The sequence below is a fragment of the Oryzias latipes genome, chromosome 15, assembly GCF_053564925.1.
Source record: "Oryzias latipes strain Hd-rR chromosome 15, Olatipes_Hd-rR_3.1".
Lineage (NCBI taxonomy): Eukaryota > Metazoa > Chordata > Actinopteri > Beloniformes > Adrianichthyidae > Oryzias > Oryzias latipes.
In genome coordinates this window covers 4,021,135-4,042,632 of record NC_136251.1, presented here as the reverse complement: position 1 = coordinate 4,042,632, position 21,498 = coordinate 4,021,135, and the positions used below count along the sequence as shown (strand labels likewise).

Genomic DNA, 21,498 nt, shown 5'->3' with positions numbered 1-21,498 from the left:
ATTTTCCAACAGTTCTTTTTGCTTTTATTATTTACGATTGAATACTTAAAGTTAGTCAAATTTATTAAAAAAAAAAAAAAAAAAAGGAAAGGCACAAAGGCTAACCGGAGGTCTGAGTTTGTGAGAATGCAGTTTGTTAAATTCAAACTTTTTGGAGTTCCGCCTTAAAACTTAAAACCTGAAAATCTCCACTATGTTTTTCCAGCTGTCAAGAGTTGTTGGAAAAGAATGAGCAGAGTCATCTTCCACCCGTGACCTTTCCAGATTTGCTCTGGAACACATTTACTGTTTTGGTGCTGCAGCTCTTTTTATGTCATCATCTTATGCAGGACGTCCTTCAGAATTTTAATCCACGCAGATCAGTCTTTGACTAAAGCTAGGGCTGGGCGGTAAAACGATAAATACATAACCATAGAACTTTTTCTAAATTGAAAAATGAGCATCACGATAGACTTTTATTCTGAAGGGTCTGAAGTGAACACTCGCCAGTTGTGAGCATTTTTTCCTCTTTGATGAGTAAAAGTAAGAATGTTAGTCTGACTTTCCTCCTAAAACATTTGTGTAAACTTGTTCATGTTTATTATCTCTCCTTTTGGTAACCCCCCCTCTCTACTGTCTGTCATTTTCTAAAAAATACATTAAAAAAATTTAAAAAGTTAAACACTGAAGCTATTTCTGTGTAAAATCGTGTTGTAATTTGGCTGCTAGATTTTTTTCAGTCAACTTGGTCGTCACTCAAAAATTAAATATTAGCCCTTGTGTGGAGGAATTACAATTATTTCAGATCTGACTAAAAACACAGAAACGTGAACTACAAATAGTGCAGAAGGCATGTTTCTCCTAAAACTGGAAATAGCACCAACCTTTTTATCACAGGAAGCAGAGGCACTCACTGAGCATGCTCAATCTCAGACTGACAGAAACGAAGATTCTCCAGCAAAAACAGCAACGCTCAGACCTGCACAGCAGCCACAGCCTAAACTACCAGAAGACACTCAGATATTTTTCTTTTTGTTCCTAGATTATTCACAGGATGATGACAACAATGTTGGTCAATTTGATGTTTGTTCTGTAAAACTTGAAAACATTCAAATATATTTGTAGAGTTACTGTTTTGTTTTTAAATGGAACGGATCAAACAGTTTAGCGTTCTGTATTATTTCTGTTCTCTTTTGAAACTTGAAAGTTTTGTTTTAATTTTCAGTATAGTCTGTAGTATACATGCCTTTTCTTGGTTATCTGAAAAAACCTCTTGCATCATGGTCCATCAGTGTGTCTGTTATGTTTAAAGTATGATAGGAAATAAATATTTAGCTCTAACCAACCTAATGTCATTACACATTTCCCTTGAGAGCAGAGAGTTCAAATGTGACGTATATAGTTATTTTATATCGTGATATATATCGTTATCGCCTAACATGAAGAAAACACGATATTGATATGTAAAGGGTTGTATACAGCCCAGCCCTAACGGAAGCTGTGGATTTCTTCAGAACCTTGCAGGGACTGAGCTTCATTAAGGCAGAGTTTATTCACTTGTTTTGAAAAAATGTCGACGTTGTTCATCTTTTTTTAAAACGACAAAACAGACCATAATTGGACGACAACGTAGACCAAAGAACATACAGTACAGACCAATAGTTTGGACACACCTTCTCATTCAAATGAATGTACTGTAATCTAAGTGTGAAGACAAACAGGATCAGCGGTCCTGATGTGTTTTTAGTCATTTGAGAGCATCAGTCTGTGTGGCAGACGCATTATCTCAATTATCCAGCAAAATGCCAAACAGACACAATCCTCACTTTCCCAGCATCCCTTCTGTCACTCCCTCCAGATCTCCAGTGGATTTTTTGCTGCCCGAGTCCATCTCCCATCATCAGTCCATTCCTGCATCTCTTCTACTTCCTGTCTCTCCGTATCTCTTGATGAGCGATGTGTTGGTGTGTTAAGGAACTGCCTCAGACAGGTGTCAGCTACGATTTCAGCTGCTGCTCTCTGCAGCCGGCATAGCCTGTGCTGCTCAGCGCTGTTGAAATGATTACTAAAGATGGGTCCCAAGGTCAACAGAGCTGTCAGGCTGAGCTCCAAACTCCTCACCCCCCCCACCCCCACAGGCATGCACGAAAAGGAGCACAGGCATGGGTGTTAATGGAAGGCACTGAGCCGCACACAGACTTCCTGATGCCCTCCTTCTTGCAGTTTGTTTCCTACTCTCTTGTTTTTCCTGTTGTTCATTGAGGGACTTGCTCCACATAAACGTTTTATAGAGCCACCGATCAAACTGCTGCTAAATTTTCTGATTATCACCTCCGATGGAACACGACTGCAGGCCGGAGCAGCTCTGATTTGCGATTCATCTAAGCTTAAAGTGTTTTTTCTTCATCTATGTGAGAGAAAACAAGGCAAAAAATAAAAACCACTCATTTCTGGATTTGCAGTCTGCAGGGAAAGATCGGTATGTACATGCTTCCCTTGATGTATCTGTTTATTTTTGCAGTACATCCAAACAAAAGAGCGAGCAGGGAGGCCACTTCAGCTCGACAAAGGTCACATTTCCTAACGCAGGAAAACGGTTTCCTGGCCCGGCCAGAGCTCTGTTCACCGAGGCTAAGGGCCGGGTCAGGCGCAGATGCATTTGTGCTGGTCTAATCATAACACACGGCACGCACACACACACACTACCTCAACCCTCTCAAGAGAACTTAGAAAAGAGAGAAGCTGCTTCCAGTCACTTTGATCCATTCAGAATATTTTTAGGAAAAGACTGAAGTATCTGCATTATTTATCCATGAGGAGCACTTTAAAAAATACACGCTTTGTTTGTACCCACAGGCAACAAAAAGGTTTCTGTTTCGTTGAATCTGAAGAAGCCTTAAACCGTTTTTACATTTAAAAGCCACACACCTACCTCTGATAACTACCCCCGCTTCAAACAATTGCAGTAAGCAAAGTGCAAGCATTAATCAGCCATACTGGCAGTTAAACATGAATGGTCGTCGCCACTGACTTGTCTTTCACATTCAGAATTGGCTTTTCCAGCAGGACTCCTGCTTCCAGAAACGGGTATTAATCTAGCTGTCAAAGTCTGCATGTGCAGGGAGGGGGCAGAGCTCATGCAGGGAGTTATCAACCTTTTTAGTGCTTAACAGACTATTTCATGTCCAAACAGCCACAAATAAATGCTAACAGAGCTCTCCTGACGCGTCAACACAGGGTTTGAATACCTTGGCATTCAGCGCAGACAATATCTCTTCTGAGCAGAGCCAGTAAAGGCAGTGATTCATGCAAATGTGGAAAGAGCACGAGGCAGATGAAGCTCACATAACTCTGGAGCTGTCTCACCTTGGACTTCTGATAGTCCCACAGCTCACCAAGATACTTTTTCAAATATTTTTTAAGTAGCTCGACAAGATGGACACCTTTATGCACAGACAAGTTCAGCTACTGGATTTTTGAACACAAACCTGTCGTTTTTATCTTGAAGTTTTGAGTTCTACGAATGTTACATTAGTTACTGTATATGTAAGGGATAATGCCTGACGAGGGGGCCATTGTTAGAAATTCATGGACGACGCAGAGGCCTGAACTGTCCTCTGCCTCGCATCGGCAGTTACTTCATGTGAAGGGTTACCTCCTCGTGTCTTATCTCTTTTCTTGTTTTCTCTTCTCTCTTCTGCTACGTCTCAGTCTTCAAAAAGATGAAATTCACCAAACGGCCTAAAGGAAACCACAAGAATCCCACATGACTTTTCTATTGTCTTGCTGTTGGGATCAACTGTGGAATAATATATGTCCATCTATGTTCTGAGTTTCACTGGTTCCAGTTGCCAAATGGCGTTTAGGCCAGCACAGTGATACAGAACATTTGGTCTATGTGACCAGAACATCTTTTTCCAGTTTATAAAATGTTAAACTGTATTTAAGTCATAGAGTAGCAGTTACATTGACATTCATGCTACTTCAAACATATATAAACCTTCATCTCAAGTGAATTTTTTAACTTTGTTTTCCTGTTGACTCATCATCATGTGGCTGTTTTAGATTAATTATCCACTCCAAATATTACATCAACTATTCCATCCTCTTTTTCCCCCCTTCACTTTTTAAAGAAGGAATCAATCTTTCACTGTCTGCACTGTGAGCTTCCATCACACCAAACTTCACTTCAGTCAGACAAGTCATGCAGTAAAGTTATTTATTTTCAAATTCTTTTAGTTCACATTCTTTTTCGTTTGGCATAAGGCTCCGTTCAATTCCATGAAACAAGCTTTCCATAAAACTTTAGAGTAATAACTACCCCTAACGGAGCTCACAGGTAGAAGCCGAGGAGGTGGGTGGGGCGACTAAAACAGCGCTTGCGGTAAAGGAAGAGAATGAAAAACTTGCACACCTGGACTTAGGACGCTGAACAGGTGAGTTGATTAACTGAACCACCCTAGGGGAGTCACCGAGTAAAACACTGCTTGAGTAATCTGCCTGAAATGCTCCCAAAGTCGCTCACTTATGCCACTACTTTGGCTGCATTTACATAAAGCAGTGGCAACACACACTGGAAGCATTATCCAAGAACTCCAAGAGGCACGTTCATTTGTGGTCTTCTGGTGGATTCAATCAATAAAAATCCCAGCAACATAATTATTTATTTTATAGAGTCAATAAGTAATTTCAGTTGGGATCTACTTTATTTTTCTGGCACTTGACACTCTTCAAAACACTTGTTAAACAACAGTTCATACTTGCTATTGAATTGATTGGATTTAAGATGCTATTCCAAGGCTGCTATTTGGATTTTCTGCTTGCACTGCACACGGTTTCAATGCATTTATATCTGAAAAACAAAAAACATACAAACATGTGTAAGTGGATGTTATTCATAAATGTTGCATTAAAACAGCTGAATGTGTCTGTGCTTTTGAGTTTCTGGGCTTTAATATCACAATAAGCATCAATTAACCATCAAGGTGATTAATTAGATAGACTCTCTGCAACAATGAGATGCAAATTAAGCTCATCAGCTCTGTGCTGGAGACTGAAGTGGAGCTAATTGTGCAGGAATGTAGCGTTTGTTTCTGCAGCACATGCACCCGCTGCAGCACAGACATGCAGTGGGGACAGGGAGTCAAAGCCAGGAATCACTGCTGTAACCCTGAACACATATCTTTGAAAGATATCAAAGTGTTGCCACTTGTTTAACACTGCAACACTTTAGTGTGTCTTCATAAAAGATTGCTTAAATCCTGCAAGACATAGTTTTGTGTTTCAGTGGGAAAATTAATTCAGTTTTTCCTTTTTATTCTTTTCTCTATTTTACTTGAAAATGCATAGAATCTGGCTTTATATTGTAAAGAAACACCCCAATACTTCTGTGATGTTTAATAGTTTAATACTGTAAGACTAAAGTTAAAATATTTTCTGCAGCTGCACATCTGGGATTGATGTCAAACATTTGACTTTTAGCCTACCTTCATTGTTCTTTCTCTTGTTCACATCTATTCTTTTGAACCATCTGTGTTGATTTATTTCATAGTTTTATTTATTTATTCATTCATTCGTTTTGGAGAGAGAGGGGGGGGGGGTGAATACTGAAAGAGAAACATTTCTTTAATAGATTATTCTGAGGGGGGAGGATAGAGCAAATGTATTTAATATTGTTTTATTCTCGGGTCACTTCTCCCAATTAAAAGTTATGGTTGTTATGATTATTGTTATTAATATGTGAGTCCCACGGTCCAGTGAGGCCCTCTCCCCCTCACAGCATGCTTGGTAAGTGGTCGTACTCACAGAGAGACCGTAGTGTTGGGCAGCGCGCTGACGGGCAGCGTGTCCATCAGGTCCACATCGTCGCACAGCACTCGGACTCGGACGCGCTGCCTGCTCGGATCCTTGGACCTGTGAGCCGAGCACTGACAGCTGTCAAGGATCAGGTCGGGGCAGGTTCTGCTGCTCTGGCCCCACGGCCACAGGAGGAATGTCAGGCTGAACACGCGGAGCGCTCTCATCGTGGGCTCGCGGCTCGGGCTGCGTCATCCCCGCTTGTGCGCGCAGACTTTGCGCAGCGTCTTTCTTTGCAGTTCGGTCAGACTGAAGCGACACATGTTCACCTGTTGGAGTTTAACGTATCGCAGACTTGTTGCTTTCTAGAGAGCGGGCGTCATGAGGACGCGGACGCGCTGGATCCTTCTCGAGTCCTGGTGCTTGCGTCTCCAAACTTTTCTCTGCTGAGCTGGGTGTCAGAAAGCTGCCATTCCCGCCGTTCACTCGGAGACCTCCTTTGGCTGAGCAAAAACACGACAAGTCAAAAGAAAGTCTCTGATCTTCATCCGATCAGCTGCTTTGGAGCCGGCGGTGCGCTGTCATCCTGGATTTGTGCACATGGACTTGTTGCGCATGATGGAATGTCCAGAAAGTCCCTCCCCGTGGAGTCCTGGCTGTCCTTTCCATTTCAACAGCTTCAACTAACTTTGACTCACGCACAACACCAGACTGCCACCTGAGGGTTGTGGTCTTGGGTTTGGTTTTGTCACGTTCTGGTTTCGAGTTGACCCCCCGTCAGTCACCATGCAGGTTTAGGTTGATGATAATCCATAGCTGTCTTCATTTCACTTAGTTAAGTGTCTGGTTTTCAGATTTTGTGGTCAGCTCATCTGTTTGTCATCTGTTTCTTTGGTTTTTGTCACCTTTATTTATTCAATGTTTACGTTTCTGCCACAGAGCCTGATCTCCTGCATGCTGGGTCCTACACCGTCAGACCCTGAGTTTACCCATGAAAGCTTAGCATCTCTGTGCTGTTCTGTTAGACAGAAGGAGAAGAGCAGAATCTGGTAAACAAAGGGACATCTCCATAGCATGAACTGTTTACTCAGCTGACCAGCATTTTTTAAATTGAAACCCCTGGGACTAATAAACACAAATGTGTTATTAAAAAAGTCTATTTGATCTATTGTAAAAGTGTTCCCAGTGGTTTTTTATTGTTATTATGCCAGTTTTAGCCAAAATATTAAAAAAACTGTGTCATTTTCTAGGACATAGTGTTGTGTTCAGCTATTGTTATAGCACGTGACGCCACTAGGCGGAGCAGTGAGCAGGAGTTACGACTGAGGAAGGAGAAGAAGAAGGGAGTGTGGAGTTGAGCTGCTGCATGTTGTAGTGAGTTGAAGCTGAAAATAAAGTCCAGAAACAAGATCCGTTTTGTGGATGATTTCTGCCGCCGGCTACACAACAAATTGGCGACGAGGCGAACCTACAAGCATAGTCTGCAGTGAAAAAAGATGGCTTCAAATGTGCCGTTTCCAGACGTTTTTCTGCCGTGCCCGGGAGAACCGATTATGCCGTTCAAGACGTGGATTCGGATGTTTGAAAATTATCTTCTAGTCATCAATGCCGGTGGAGATGCATGGCCAGAGATAAGACTACGTGCCTTACTACTACACTGTCTGGGCTCCGAAGGACAGCGGATTTTCCACACATTACCAGAGACAGGTACCACGCTAGCTACAGCCATTGCCGCGCTTCGCGCGCATTTTACGCCTACAGTAAACGTGGTCGTGGAACGCCACACCTTCAGAAAGAGAGTGCAGGGTGCTCAAGAACCCATACTACATTACATTGCTGCCCTAAGAGAACTTGCTTCAACATGTGACTTTGCTAATGCGGATGATATGATTCGGGACCAGCTGGTGGAGCATGTTGCTGACCCCCGCATCAGAGAACGGCTCCTGCTTAAAACTAACTTGACGCTAGCAGATGCTATCACGTTAGCCACTCAAGCTGAGTCCGTTAATGAACAAGCTAGGTCAATGGCGGGTATCCAGCAGGCACCTGTGCAAGTTGTAACTACACAGAAATCAGCATGCAGGCGTAGACAGCCACGCCAACATTTTCCTGCAAAGCACGTACAGAAATCTAATTCTACCCCTTCTACACGCACATGCTTCCGATGTGGATCTGAGAAACACTTGGCTAACTCAAGTGAATGCCAAGCAACCAAAGCAACCTGCAGAAACTGTAACAAAAGAGGCCATTTTGCACGAGTGTGCAGATCTTTGCAGACACATACAGTTAAAGAAGTTGAATTACCAGAGTACACACTTCTGTTGGTGGACAGATCAGTCACTTCAGGTGGAATACAAGTTACAGTGAACATCAAAGTGGCTGAAAGCTCACAGTCGATGAAACTGACTGTGGATACGGGTGCTGCCGTCTCCATCTTGCCACTCTGCATATATGAGGAAAAGTTCAAGGGCGCTCCGCTTCATCAGCCCACTGTTCAACTGGTGACCTACTCCCGAACATCTATTCCAGTGATAAGCTGCATGGAGGCAATTGTGCGCATACAGAACCTTGAAAAACCTGCAACATTTCACATTGTGGACTCTGGAACTGCACTCATGGGGAGAGACTTAATAGCTGCTTTCAATCTGCGCATTGAGGGCAACGCTGCATACTTGCCATCCACACATTTTCTGTCTTTACCCTCTGCTGCTCTAATGGAATGCTCTGTGTCTCAGCCAGCTGCCCCTGCAACCCTTGGATGTGCTGTTGGTTTCATACACAAGGTGAAGGTGCTGCAAACAGCTGTTCCGGTGCGTCAAAAATTGAGACGCCTTCCCTTTTCTGTGCGGTCTGCTGTGTCAGAGGAGCTGAACCGCCTCCTCTCAGCTGGTGTGATTGAGCGCATTGATGCTTCTCCCTGGGTCTCGCCAATAGTGGTCACACAAAGGAAAAATGGAAAAATCCGAATGTGTGTGGACCTGCGAGAGCCTAACAAAGCCATTGTGGTGGACAGTTTTCCTCTTCCTCACATGGAGGAATTACTCTCAGCGCTAACAGGTGCAACACTATTCTCAACCATCGATCTGGAGAGCGCATACCACCAAGTTTTGCTGCACCCTGACAGCAGGGATTTAACTGCTTTCATCACCCATGAGGGACTGTTCAGGTTCTGCAGGGTTCCTTATGGTCTTGCCTCAGCCCCATCAGCTTTTCAAAAGCTAATGGCGACAGTGCTGCATGGAGTGCCAAATGTACAGTTCTACCTCGATGACATAATATGCTACGGGCGCACAGCACATGAACATGATGCTGCCCTAGAGACAGTCCGACAGAAACTCAAAACAGCAGGCTTGCAGCTTAATGACAAGAAATGCCACTTTCGACAGACGAGCCTGAAGTTCCTGGGACATCTAGTAACCGCTGAGGGAATAAAACCAGACACGGAGCACCTGCAGGCCATCACACAGGCCCCTGCTCCATCAGATGCTGTGAGCCTTCGCTCATTCCTGGGAATGCTATCCTGGTATGGAAAATTTATTCCTAATTATGCTACAGTGGTGGAGCCTCTTCGAGCCTGTCTACGTCAAGGCACACAGTTTGTATGGACTGAAGAGGCACAGCGATGCTTTCTAACTGTAAAACGTCTACTCCTAGAAAGCCCTGCGCTAGCCTTGTTTAACCCTGAGCTACCAACCATAATCTCCACTGATGCATCTGATTATGGTGTGGGTGCTGTATTCTCCCAGCTGCAACCGGACAACACTGAAAGAACTGTTGCATTTGCATCAAGGACATTGTCATCCACTGAAAGGAAATACTCCACAGTGGAAAAAGAAGCTCTTGCGTGTGTCTGGGCTGTAGAAAAATGGCGGACATACCTGTGGGGACGAAAATTCACACTGCGCACAGACCATCAGGCCCTCACAACGCTTCTGACTACAAAAGGAGCTGATCGAGCAGGGATGCGCATTGCAAGATGGTCTGCACGCCTTCTCAGCTTCACATATGACGTCGTGTACAGAGCGGGGCCTCTGAACCAAACAGCTGACTGCCTTTCACGGTTACCTCTGCCAGCCGCTTCTTTTCCTCCTGAGGACTCAGAACCTGAGTTGGTGGCTTTACTAGCTACAACTCCTGTGTCCGTGACAGCCAAAGAGTTTGAAGATGCTTCATCTTCTTGCCCCGAGCTTTCCTCCTTGCGTGTGCAGGTGCAACAGCGGTGGCCACGATCTGCTAAATCAGTAAGTCCTGTTTTGCAACCCTATTTCAAAATAAGGCATGAGTTAAGTGTGCAAGACAGCCTGGTGTTTCGGGGATCCCGTTTAGTGGTGCCAATTTCCCTCCGCTCCACACTTGTGGCCCTTGCTCATGAAGGTCATCAGGGTGTGGTGCGAACAAAACAACGTCTGAGGGACCTGTATTGGTTCCCTGGTATGGATGCATTAGTGCTTTCCCAAGTGACCGAATGCTCCTTGTGCCAACAAACTGACAAATCTGCCAAAGTTTTTCAGGCCCCACTACAACCGGTGCCCCTGCCAGAGGGTCCCTGGGAAAAGCTAGGCCTGGATATTGTCGGACCCTTTGAATCTGCTACATGGGACTGTAAGTTTGCAATCACTCTTACTGACTATTATTCAAAATGGCCTGAAGTTGCCTTTGCTCCTTCCGTGAACTCTGAAACTGTGATCCAAATTCTTAGTGGACTTTTCAGTCGCTATGGCAACCCAGAGTGTTTGGTCACAGATAACGGACCGCAGTTCACATCTGCTTCATTCTCCTCTTTTCTGCGCGACAAAGGAATTAAGCACACAAGATCATCTGTGTACCACCCTTCTTCTAATGGTGCAGTAGAACGATTTAACAGAGTGTTTAAAGGTTGGATTCAAGCTGCGATCATCCAAAACAAACCTTGGAAAAGTGCAACATCCTCTTCTCTTCAAGCTTACCGTGCTACGCCACATGCCATGACTGGTGTGTCACCATTTGAGCTAATGCACGGACGCAAAATGAGGACAACACTAAACATTCTTCCTCCTCCACCACTGGAACAGCCTGCTGTCGACCTACGTCACAGAGTGTCACTCCGCCAAAGTCACGTGAGGCAGTATTGTGATGCTAAAAGAGGTGCTCGCACTCCTCTCTTCAGAGCAGGTGACAAAGTGCGTGTACGGAAACCTGTTCACGTGCAGAAAGGTCAGCGTCAATTCTCTGCTCCCATCAGGATCAAACAGCAGGTGGGCCCAAGCACTTACATCTTAGATGATGGAAGGGCCTGGCATGCTTCCCACTTGGCTTCAGTACCAAACAGGCTTCCTGTATGCCCTTCACCACCAGAGGCCGGTACTGAAAGGGTTGAAATGGAGCCTAATCAAGATCATCAAGCCCTAAATCGCCCTGTCAGATCACATAAGCCACCAGGTTGGCTTAAGGACTTTGTAATGTAAAAAAAAAAAAAATCTACATATGTTCAATTGTTGTGAATTGATTCTTACTTGCTCTTTATTCTGTGAGTAATGACATTACTTGAAATATGCTGTTGATGCACAAAGGAAATTGCATTAAGAATTAAATTCAGGGATTTTTGTGACAGCACAGGTTATCCTTAAGTAAGGGGGGGATGTTGTGTTCAGCTATTGTTATAGCACGTGACGCCACTAGGCGGAGCAGTGAGCAGGAGTTACGACTGAGGAAGGAGAAGAAGAAGGGAGTGTGGAGTTGAGCTGCTGCATGTTGTAGTGAGTTGAAGCTGAAAATAAAGTCCAGAAACAAGATCCGTTTTGTGGATGATTTCTGCCGCCGGCTACACAACACATAGTTTCTGCAGAGTGGCAGGAGATCATAGAAATTCACCTCTGAGTTGGAGCAACCCTGCCCCCCTTCCCTTCACTCATAACTGAGAGCTCTCTGTTTACACACTAGCTTACATCCCCTCACAACCCCAACCCAACATCCCCGGTGACATAAAAATGGTGAGTCTGCTAATGATTCACAATGATTTGAATAAAGAAATATTCAGAAAAGTAATTTGAAGCACCCTTTCTTCATATTTGTCCTCCATCATCAGAAAAAATGCCACAAGACAAAAACATCATTTCCATCAGGGTGGGCCTCTACAGCAACTTTTTACAAGTTGACGCACAAGTCTCCTGCCCATGTAGAAATAAAAAAAATGTGCAGTCCATTTTTGGTTGCCAGAGCACCTGGATTTAAATCAAACATGTACCCATTGCTGCCATGACTTACTCTACTTTTCCAGCAGTGCACCTACATTTCTTGGGTTTAAATTTATTTTACCGTAAAGTACGTTTTTTTTTTTTTTTTTCTCATTGTTACCTACAGAAATTGTTTTGGCACCATCATAACCTGCTAATGTGTCAGTTACTGTTACAGGATGTTTTGACATTGGATTGGATTCTTAAGAGACCAAAGCTGAATTTTCATTAATAGCAGCTTTATGTTTTCTATTATTTTAATGAACTAAGACATTTTCATACCAGAAATATTAGCATTTAGAGAAGTGTAATGGTAGCAAATGAATTCTGATCAAATGTCTTTACCTCTCAGAGGCCTGTTTTGTTGAGCCATTACATCTGAGAAGTGAAACAATAGTCTTCTTCAGTAACAGATCCCCATTCAGTTTCTACTGTTTTGCAGGTGCTGATGCTTTCATTTTCTTGTGCTTTAGAGAACAACTGACAGACCAACTTAAGCATGTAGAAGTCAACACTTCATTGTTCTGAATTCATTTTCTCCTGTCCTGAATGGAAATCTTTGCCTCTCTGGTCAAATGGGTCAAGGAAGATCATTTTGATCACTGCAGTTCACTCTGAGACAGAGGACAGAACTTTAAAATGACAAAGAACCCACCCAAAGGCAGAAAAGTACCAAACTCACCAGCTGGTGTCAGAAATACTTCTCACAAGTTGGCAGAAAATAAATAATTACACAAACAATCCATCCATTATGAGTTCCGTCTCTATCCTGAGCAGGATCACCTGGAGGGGACACTGGGGAGGTCCCAGCTATCACAGAATCACCTGGAGGGGTCCCCAGTCACCCTGTCTCCGAGGGGCCAGGTCAGAATCACCATACAACCCCTGAGGGGAGGTTTCTTCCGCTGTGGGAGGAAGTCGGAGCGCCCAGAGAAAAGGAAGAACATGCTGCTCCATGCAAGAAGGATCCAACCTGGATTTGAACCACCATCCCAACGTGCACCCCAAGCAGTTAATGATCAACATATTTTAACTGGAAAAAAACAAAAAAACAGACAAAGTCATAAAATGTTACAGAAAGATTGTGTAAATATTACAGAGAAGGGGCCACAATACTGAATCAACAAGGGCAGGCAGGTGGTGAAAGATCGGATTGAATTTGGTTTTAATAATCCAATAACTTAAACATCATGAGTGGGAAGGGGATGATCTTGACACAAAAGTGCAACGTTAGCCTCTCAGAGGGAATAAGGACTTTTTCTTTTATAGCCGAGTAAAATGCTTCACTTCTCTTCATGTTGTTCCTCTGCCAGTGAAAACAGGAGAAAAGGATCAAGTGAGAATTAAGTAGTGTTTCCACTCTCATTACCTCTGCTTGTTAAAAGCTCTTTAACTTCATGCCTGTAACCTTACTAAACAAACAGCTCAGCATGGGATCTGCCTCACAAGCCAGGAATTTGTACTTGTGTCATCATGGGCCAGTTGTTCAAAGGTAAGCTGATCGGATTTTGGTGATCGGATTGGATCAAATCTTGAAAATGGGTTGTTCAAAAGGGAAAGAAGGAATCTGAAATCAGATTAGATCACAGAATCCAATCCTAGTTCTAATCTGGATCAAACCTTCAGTTTGTGTTGTTCAAAACTTGTCAGTAGGATTTGGATAACTTTGATCCAAACAAACTGGATTATCCTGATCCCAACAGGGGGTAGGATTTAAAGGTGGATTCCAGGAGGGAAATATAGAAAAACTTTAAAATTGGTCAAAGCAACTCATCCTCGGTAAGTATTTATTTATGCACGGAACGGGCGCGCGCTCACACAAGCGCACACAGGGGCGTGCACATGCGATCCCGCACACACACGCTGACATACTGCAATCACCTCACACAGGCTCTCATAGGACGCACGCGACACGCAGCTCACATAACCAGAAAACGTTCACGCGCACAGCGCTTCTCAAATGCGGGCACGCGCACACGGACTGGCACACAAGCACTACTTAGCTTTACACCTTTTCAGTCAGAGCAGTTATGAACAGTCTTAACATCGTTAGCTGGAATGTGCGTGGACTTGGCTCTGAGCCAAAGAGACTGAAAGTGTTAAATCACCTGGATGGTCTAAAAGCAGATATAGCTCTACTGCAGGAGACCCATTTATCAAATTCTTTGAATCACCTTATGTGCTGCTTACAATTTCCAGTTATATACTCTGCCAGTTACAACTCCAAACAAAGAGGAGTTGCTGTTTTAATTAATAAAAATCTTAATTTTACTCATAAGGATACAGTTACTGACCCAGAAGGCAGATTTGTAATCATTAATATATCCATTCAGAATAAGGACTATTGTATAGTGAGTATTTATGGTCCTAATGTTGACGACTCTTCCTTCTTTCACAGATTCTTCACCTCACTCTCAGTTCACTCTGACTCCACAATCATTATAGGAGGAGACTTCAACCTTGTTTTGGACCCTGAACTTGACAGACTCAGCACAGCAGCAAACCAGCGTACATGGCGGTCTGCAAGTATTCTAAAGCAGTACATGAATGATCTGGGTCTCTGCGACGCGTGGCGCTCATGTCACCCAAGCACTAAAGGGTTCACCTTTTTTTCTCCAGTTCACTATTCACACTCCCGTTTAGACTATTTATTAATCAGTAACTCTCTTTTAAAAAATATTCAAAGCTCCAATATCCATCCAATTATTATCAGTGATCATGCACCAGTCTCTGTAAACATTTCTAGGGAAAAATCCACACCCTCTGGTACAACCTGGAGGTTTAATACGTCTCTGTTAAAGGACCAGGAATTTCTTGAATTCTTTAAAAAAGAGTGGGCAACCTTCTTAGACTTCAACAATACTCCAGACGTCCCACCGTGCGTTCTTTGGGAAGCAGCAAAGGCAGTCATGAGAGGGAAAATCATTTCTTATTCAACGCACAAAAAACGCAAAGAGAAAGCAGATTTATTAGAATTAGAAAATAAAATCAAAACCCTGGAGACTGCTTATGCTGCTTCTGCACAGGAACGCATTCTGGGAGATCTGAAAAATTTAAAGCTGCAGTTAAATGACATCATTAATAAACAAACACAATTTCAAATACAAAGGCTACGACTTGAAAGATTTGAAAACTCTAATAAATCTGGCAAATTTCTGGCTAATCAGCTTAAAATTAACAGAGAAAAATCATCAATCACCTCTATTATGGACCAAACAGGAAATGTCACCCATGACCCGGTCAAAATTAATAACGAATTTGAAAACTTTTATAAAAACCTGTACACACCGCAGATCAATCCGTCAGAGCAAAGTATTGACTCATTTCTTAATAATGTAAACCTACCCAGGCTAAATGAGGATCAAATCACAAACTTAGATTCTCCGCTCTTGCCGTCTGAACTTCATGAAGCTCTGTTACTTATGCCCAATGGTAAAGCACCAGGGCCTGATGGCTTTCCTGCTGAGTTTTATAAAGAATTCTGGGAACAACTGGCACCAACATTTTATAAAACTGTCACATCTATTAATGAGAGCCAATCAATGCCACCTAACATGAACTCAGCCAACATAATTCTTCTTCTAAAACCAGACAAAGATCCCACTAGTCCTTCAAGCTATCGCCCCATTTCTTTAATCAATGCAGATGTAAAAATTATCTGCAAAGCACTAGCACAGAGAATAGAAAAAATCACTCCTCACATAATTCACTTCGACCAGACTGGATTCATCAAAGGCAGACACTCGGATGATAATGTCCGTAGACTAGTTAATATAATAGACTTTGCCACCATTAAAAAACAGGAAATGACGGTACTATCGCTGGATGCTGAAAAAGCCTTTGACAGAGTTAATTGGAAGTTCCTTATTGCTGCCCTCCATAAGTTTGGTTTTGGAGAAGCATTCATCAATTGGATCAAAATATTATATCACAACCCCAATGCATCAGTTAGAACTAATAAACAGACTTCAAACAGGTTTTTTCTTGGAAGAGGAACCAGACAGGGCTGCCCACTCTCTCCTTCTCTTTTTGCTATATTCATTGAGCCTTTAGCTGCAGCAATAAGACAGAATGAGAGCATTATAGGAATAAAAACCAAACACAGCCATCATAAAATTAGTCTTTATGCGGATGACATATTACTGTTTTTAAGGAATTTACATTCTGTAAATGAAACAGCAATGATCATAAATGAATTCTCCTCCATATCAGACTATTCCATTAATTGGAATAAGTCTGTTTTATTACCACTCAACAGGAATATGGAACAAAGACTCACAATTCCAGTTAAAACAGGAAATATCAAATATCTGGGTATCTACTTTTCCCCCAAACTATCAGAACTGGTGCAGCTAAACCACACCCCATTACTGAAAAGCATACAGGACGATCTAACACGCTGGACCAACCTGCCTCTGTCCCTTATGGGCAAGGTAGCCACGGTTAAAATGAAAATCTTACCCAAGGTTAATTATCTCTTCTCAATGATTCCCACACAACCGCCATTAAAATGGTTCAAAACATTAGACTCATCCATATCAAGCTTTCTATGGAACAACAAACCTGCAAGAATTAGTCTAAAAACTTTAAAATCTGCAAAAAGCTGTGGAGGATTAGAACTACCTAATTTCCACAAATACTTTCTTGCAAATAGATTACAATATATCTTAAAATGGTTAAAAAATAATCCAGAAACCAACTCATGGTTAGACTTGGAACAGGTGTTATGTGGAAAGATCAACCTGTCACAGCTACCATTTATTAGCCAAACAGTTAAAAAACAGGATTGTTTCAAAAGCATTAATATAAATGCCACCTTAACAGCCTGGTGGGAATTTCTCAAAATATCAAAATCATCAATTCAACCGTGCAAAATGACACCCATCTGGAACAACCCGGACATCCTTATTAACAAAAAAATGATTCACTTCCCAGCTTGGCAAGCAGGGGGCATAAAACAACTAGAGCACGTAATTATTGATAGAAGATTCATAACCCCCCAGGAACTTCAAGACAAACATGGAATAAATAACTTCTTGGAATATCAGCAACTTAAATCAAGTATTACTAAAAAGTATAAAATTAAAGACGACGATTTAAAGCTACCAGATGTAGTTACCACTCTGATTAATTTTTCAATGAATAGAACTCTCTCCAAAATATACAAACTTTTATGTAATTTAGATAACAATATTGCCCTTCCAACAAAAAAATGGGATGCAGATTTGAGCATCAGCACAGATGAAAGCTTCTGGTCAGAACTTTGTCTAAACACCTTTAAACTGACAAAAAGTCCAAATCTGCAGCTAATCCATCTCAAAACTCTTCACAGAATTTACTACACTGGACAGAGGATGTTCAAGATGGGTCTCAGTAACTCAGACATTTGCGAGCACTGTGATAATAATCTACCCGACAGCTACATGCACGCACTGTGGTTCTGCACTCCTGTCAGGGCTCTCTGGCAGCAGGTATGTGCCGATTTATCAGTCTGGCTTAAGGTTTCAATCACTGCCTCACCGTCACTTTGTGTGCTTGGTGACATGAGTGCCATCGATATAGAAGAAGGATTAGCATCTATCATTTTCATAACTCTTTGTATTGCCAAAAAAACTATTTTAATAAATTGGAAAAACAAGAAAAATATAAACATAAGTCAACACAGAAATCTGCTGTTTGATCATATCAGCTTGGAAAAAATGTCAGCCCAAAGCTCAAGTAACTTTGAAAGAATTCAGTCTCTCTGGTCTCCTGTGGTTGACTCCATGACTTAGGGGGTGGAGGGCCTGGTCGTCGCTGCTCCTTGCCCTTCTGCCGTGGTTTGGGGTGGGGGTCGGGGCTTCCGGTGCCTGGCGGGGGCGGTGGGGGGCTCCGTTGGTCGGGGGGTCGGGTCCGGTGCCTGGGTGGGGCGGGCTGGGGCGCTGCGTGGTCCTCTGGGCTTGGGTGTGGGGGTGCGTGGTGGGGGGGTGGGGTGGTGGTCTGGCTTGGCTTGGGGGGGTGGTCCCTTTGCCTGTGCTGGGGGGGGTTGGCGGGGGGCCCTGCTCGGGTGGGGGGGGCCCAGCGGCGCCGGATGGGCTGCCCATCTGCACCTGGGGCTGGGATCGGCCCTTCCCTGGCTCTGGGACGGGACGGGACAACCCTCTCGGGGCCCCCGGTCGCTCTGGGTGTCACCCGCTTCGGCTGCGGGGTCTGGGGTGGGGTGGGGTGGGGGGCTTGTCGGCCCTGTCCTGTGGGGGGGCGTTCTGGGGGGGAGGGGGGGCCCATTATTAGTACGGGTCGGGGGGGCTAGCGGGTCGGGGTCTCCGCTGAGGCAATCAGTGGTTGCCTCGGCCGGTTGGCCTCCTCGGTCCCGTCGAGGCCTGACCAGAGCTCTTCTAGGGCCGGCGTCTGGGGGTGGGGGCCTGGGCTTGCTCCGGGGGGGGGCGACGCTTTCTGGCTCCTCTCTCTCTGTGTGGGGTGGGTGGTGCCGGGCCTGGGGTGTCGGCGCCTCCGGGGGTGGGCCCCTGGGCTGGGTGGCCCTGGCCCCTTTGCTGGGGGTGGGCTGGGGGACGGCTGTTTGACCACCGGGGGACAGTCTACCAGCTGTCCCCAACTTACCCCCTTCCTTATATAACCTCATATTAGGGTGAGGGGGTGGGGGGTTTAGCCTGCGATGCGCCTTGGGGGGGGGCTACTTGGGAGTGGCCCCCCTCCTATGGTTGCCGTATGGAGTGGGCCCCCCCTCTTTCGGTTTTATTTGCACCTTAGACACGTAGGGTCCTTGGTAGGGGGGGTGCTTGGACATCACTGCCAGCAAGCAGCAGATGTCCTCCTGGCACCCTACCCGCCAATTTTAACCGCACCTTAGACATTTAGGGCCCCTTGGTGTGGAGGGTGAGGGGACATCACTGTGAGTAATCAGGAGATGTCCCCTTAGTGCCCTACTCGCCAATTTTAACTGCACCCCCCTTAGTACACACACCCCTCCCCCTTCAATATATACATTCAAACATAAACACACACACATGCACACAAACACCCTCTCAAACACCCATACACGCACACACATTTTACAAGGAAGGTGGGACCTGGGTCCATCTGTCCCCTACCCCGTCCCTGGTGGGGGGTGTGGGCCCCTTGGCGATGGCGGCCGTGTCCCTTGGGTGTCGGCTCCCTGGGCCCGGCGGTGCTCTCTCCGCACGGTGGGGGGGTTCATATTACACCTGAGCCGGGGGTGTTCGTGTCCCTGGGGGGTGGGTCCTGGTCCTTGCCCCTGGGCGCTGGGCCCCGCCAAACTTCCAACATGGCCGAGCCTGGTCGGGCCATATTTATAACATCCCTTATGGGCCGCCCTTTTTTCCCCGGGGTTCCCCCCTCCTGGGCGGGGGCGGCGGGCCCCTGCCTTGCTCCTACCTGGACCAACCGTGGGCCGGGTGGGTGGCTGCCTGGAGTGCGGAGCGGGTCTCCCTTGGGGGGTCCTGGCTCGTACCTGGGGTCGGGGCGGGGGGATGCCCGGAACTCCTGGGTGGTGGTGGGGTGCTCGTCTGGGGCTGTGGGCGTCCCTCTCCGGTGGGGCCCTGCGTTGGGCTCTTCCGGCGCGGCGGGGGGCTGCTTTCCTGGCTGGGCTGGGGCGGCGCTCTCTTTCCCTCTGCGCCTCCCTGCTCTCTGGCTCTGGGGGCCTCGCGGCGGTCCTGCTGGCCCTGGCCTGGGTGGCGGTCTTGGTCGCCCGGGGGGCGGTTGTTCCCTGCCTGTTCCCGTGTGGCGCTGGGGGAATTCCGGCTGCCGCTGCTGCTGCGGCGGGGGTATGGGTGTGGGGGTGGCTGGGCGCTCCTCCTCCTTCTTTTCACATTCCACCATCCATTTTAGAAGAACATAAACACTCACCTGAGCACAGGTGTTAGCTCACCTTTGCACTAATAGTTTGCATGATTGAATGAATGAAAGATTTCACACTAGTTGGTTTAAAGGCATAAGTATGCGTTCGTGAACACTATCTGTTTTGTGTGCATGTTGACATGTGGACATTTCTGCGGCTAGCAGGTGTGTTGATAATATTTGAGTGTGTGTGAACAGGCCCCGCCCTTTTTGTACTACATTTGAACCGTACCGTAACGATAAACAACCAGTAAACCTGCCTGCTCTATGCTGCTTCATGGTCTTACCCCCCTTCCCCTCCTATTATCACCCTCCTACCCCCCCCTCTCTCTAACGTCCCTCTCTCTTGTTCCCCTCTTTCCTTTTCCGTCCGGTCCAACACCAAAGATTTTCAAACATGATTGAAATTAATAAAGTTTGGCCTCAATTACAAAAGGGGTTTATTCAGACATACCTTTGGTTTGTCTGAAGATGAATAACCCCTCTTGTTAGAATAAAATATGTCCAACACAAGAGGCCCTCAGCTCTCATCTGTTTGCCTAGCTGTTGGACAGGACAAGTTAGAAGAACAAAAAAAAAAAAAAAAAAAAAAAAAAAAAAAAAAAAAAAATTGGTCAAATAATACATTTGTTTCATTCAGTGTTTATACTTTTAGTTACATTTTGCACTTGACTTGTGTTACCGTTGTAACAGTGATGAAGTAGATACAGTAGACATAGGCTACCAATTAAGCTATTCAGTAAAGTAAAAACAATGAAATATGAAATAATCCCCGAAACAGATTTCAATAACAAACAAAAATAATATATTCAATTCATCGCCGTATATTATTTTTCAAAGAAACAATCATCAAAGATGAGCCTGTCAAAAATAACGTCTACCAATTGCATCCCTTACTATACGTCCACTCAGTCCCTCATTCTGACAGAATGCCAGAGGTTGGTCTGCTTCTTCAAATGGCTCAGGTGCATCATAAACATCATCACAGAGAGGGACATTGCGCCTGGTAGCGATGTTGTGCAGGACGATACATGCTAGTATTATGTTGCATGCTCCCTGTGGTTCCACTCACAAGTAGTTAAGGCATGCAAAGCGCCTCTTTAGAACTCCGTTTAAACGCACACAATTGCACATCTTGTTTTGCAATGAGCAGTGTTGAAGCGTGCCTGCGCTGGTGTGGATGCTGCAAGAAAAGGAGTTATCAGCCATGGTAGGAGTGTGTAGGCACTGTCTCCTAATATTATGCCATCCGGTCGATTGGTTTGGAGCTCTCTGTATATAGCACTCTCTCTCAGGATACGTGCATCATGAACCGACCCAGGCCACTTCACGACACAGTTTGTGATGATGAGGTCAGCATCACCCACAAGTTGGATGTTGATGCTGCGCCTGCCTTTCGGTTGATGTAATCCCGATCCCTCTCATGCTTGGATATGCACATGAGTGCAGCCAATAACCCCAATAGTATTGGGCATGTTCCCCAGAGTAAAAAACTTGTGCTTGGTCTGGGAAATCTGGACATCATTTGGAAATGAAACAAACTGATTCACCAGGCTGGCCGAGGCAATTGACACAGCTTTCACTACATCACTTACAGTTGATTTGTCCACTCCTATATTGTCACCAACTACTTGGTAGAAAGTCCCAGATGCATAAA

At 44.9% G+C, this 21,498-nt stretch overlaps 2 protein-coding genes across 3 annotated transcripts in view; one reads left to right on the top strand and one right to left on the bottom strand.

Annotated features, from left to right (window-relative positions):
- Positions 1–6,676, bottom strand: part of adgra1b (adhesion G protein-coupled receptor A1b) — a 207,473-nt gene extending 200,797 nt beyond the window's left edge. The window contains exons 1-2 of one of the 2 annotated variants that reach the window (XM_078932087.1): positions 5,785–6,675; positions 4,740–4,831 (exon numbers count right to left, since the gene is read on the bottom strand). Coding sequence is in view for 1 of the 2 variants with exons in the window: in XM_023963140.2 (XP_023818908.1) it covers positions 5,785–6,002 (218 nt within the window). In the remaining variant the exon portion in view is untranslated. Of the gene's footprint in view, positions 1–4,739; positions 4,832–5,784 lie in introns of both variants that reach the window. The other variant, XM_023963140.2, reaches the window with a different exon arrangement.
- Positions 1–21,498, top strand: part of LOC105358774 (uncharacterized) — a 148,268-nt gene that overhangs the window by 108,969 nt on the left and 17,801 nt on the right. The gene's annotated exons all lie outside the window — the stretch shown is intronic.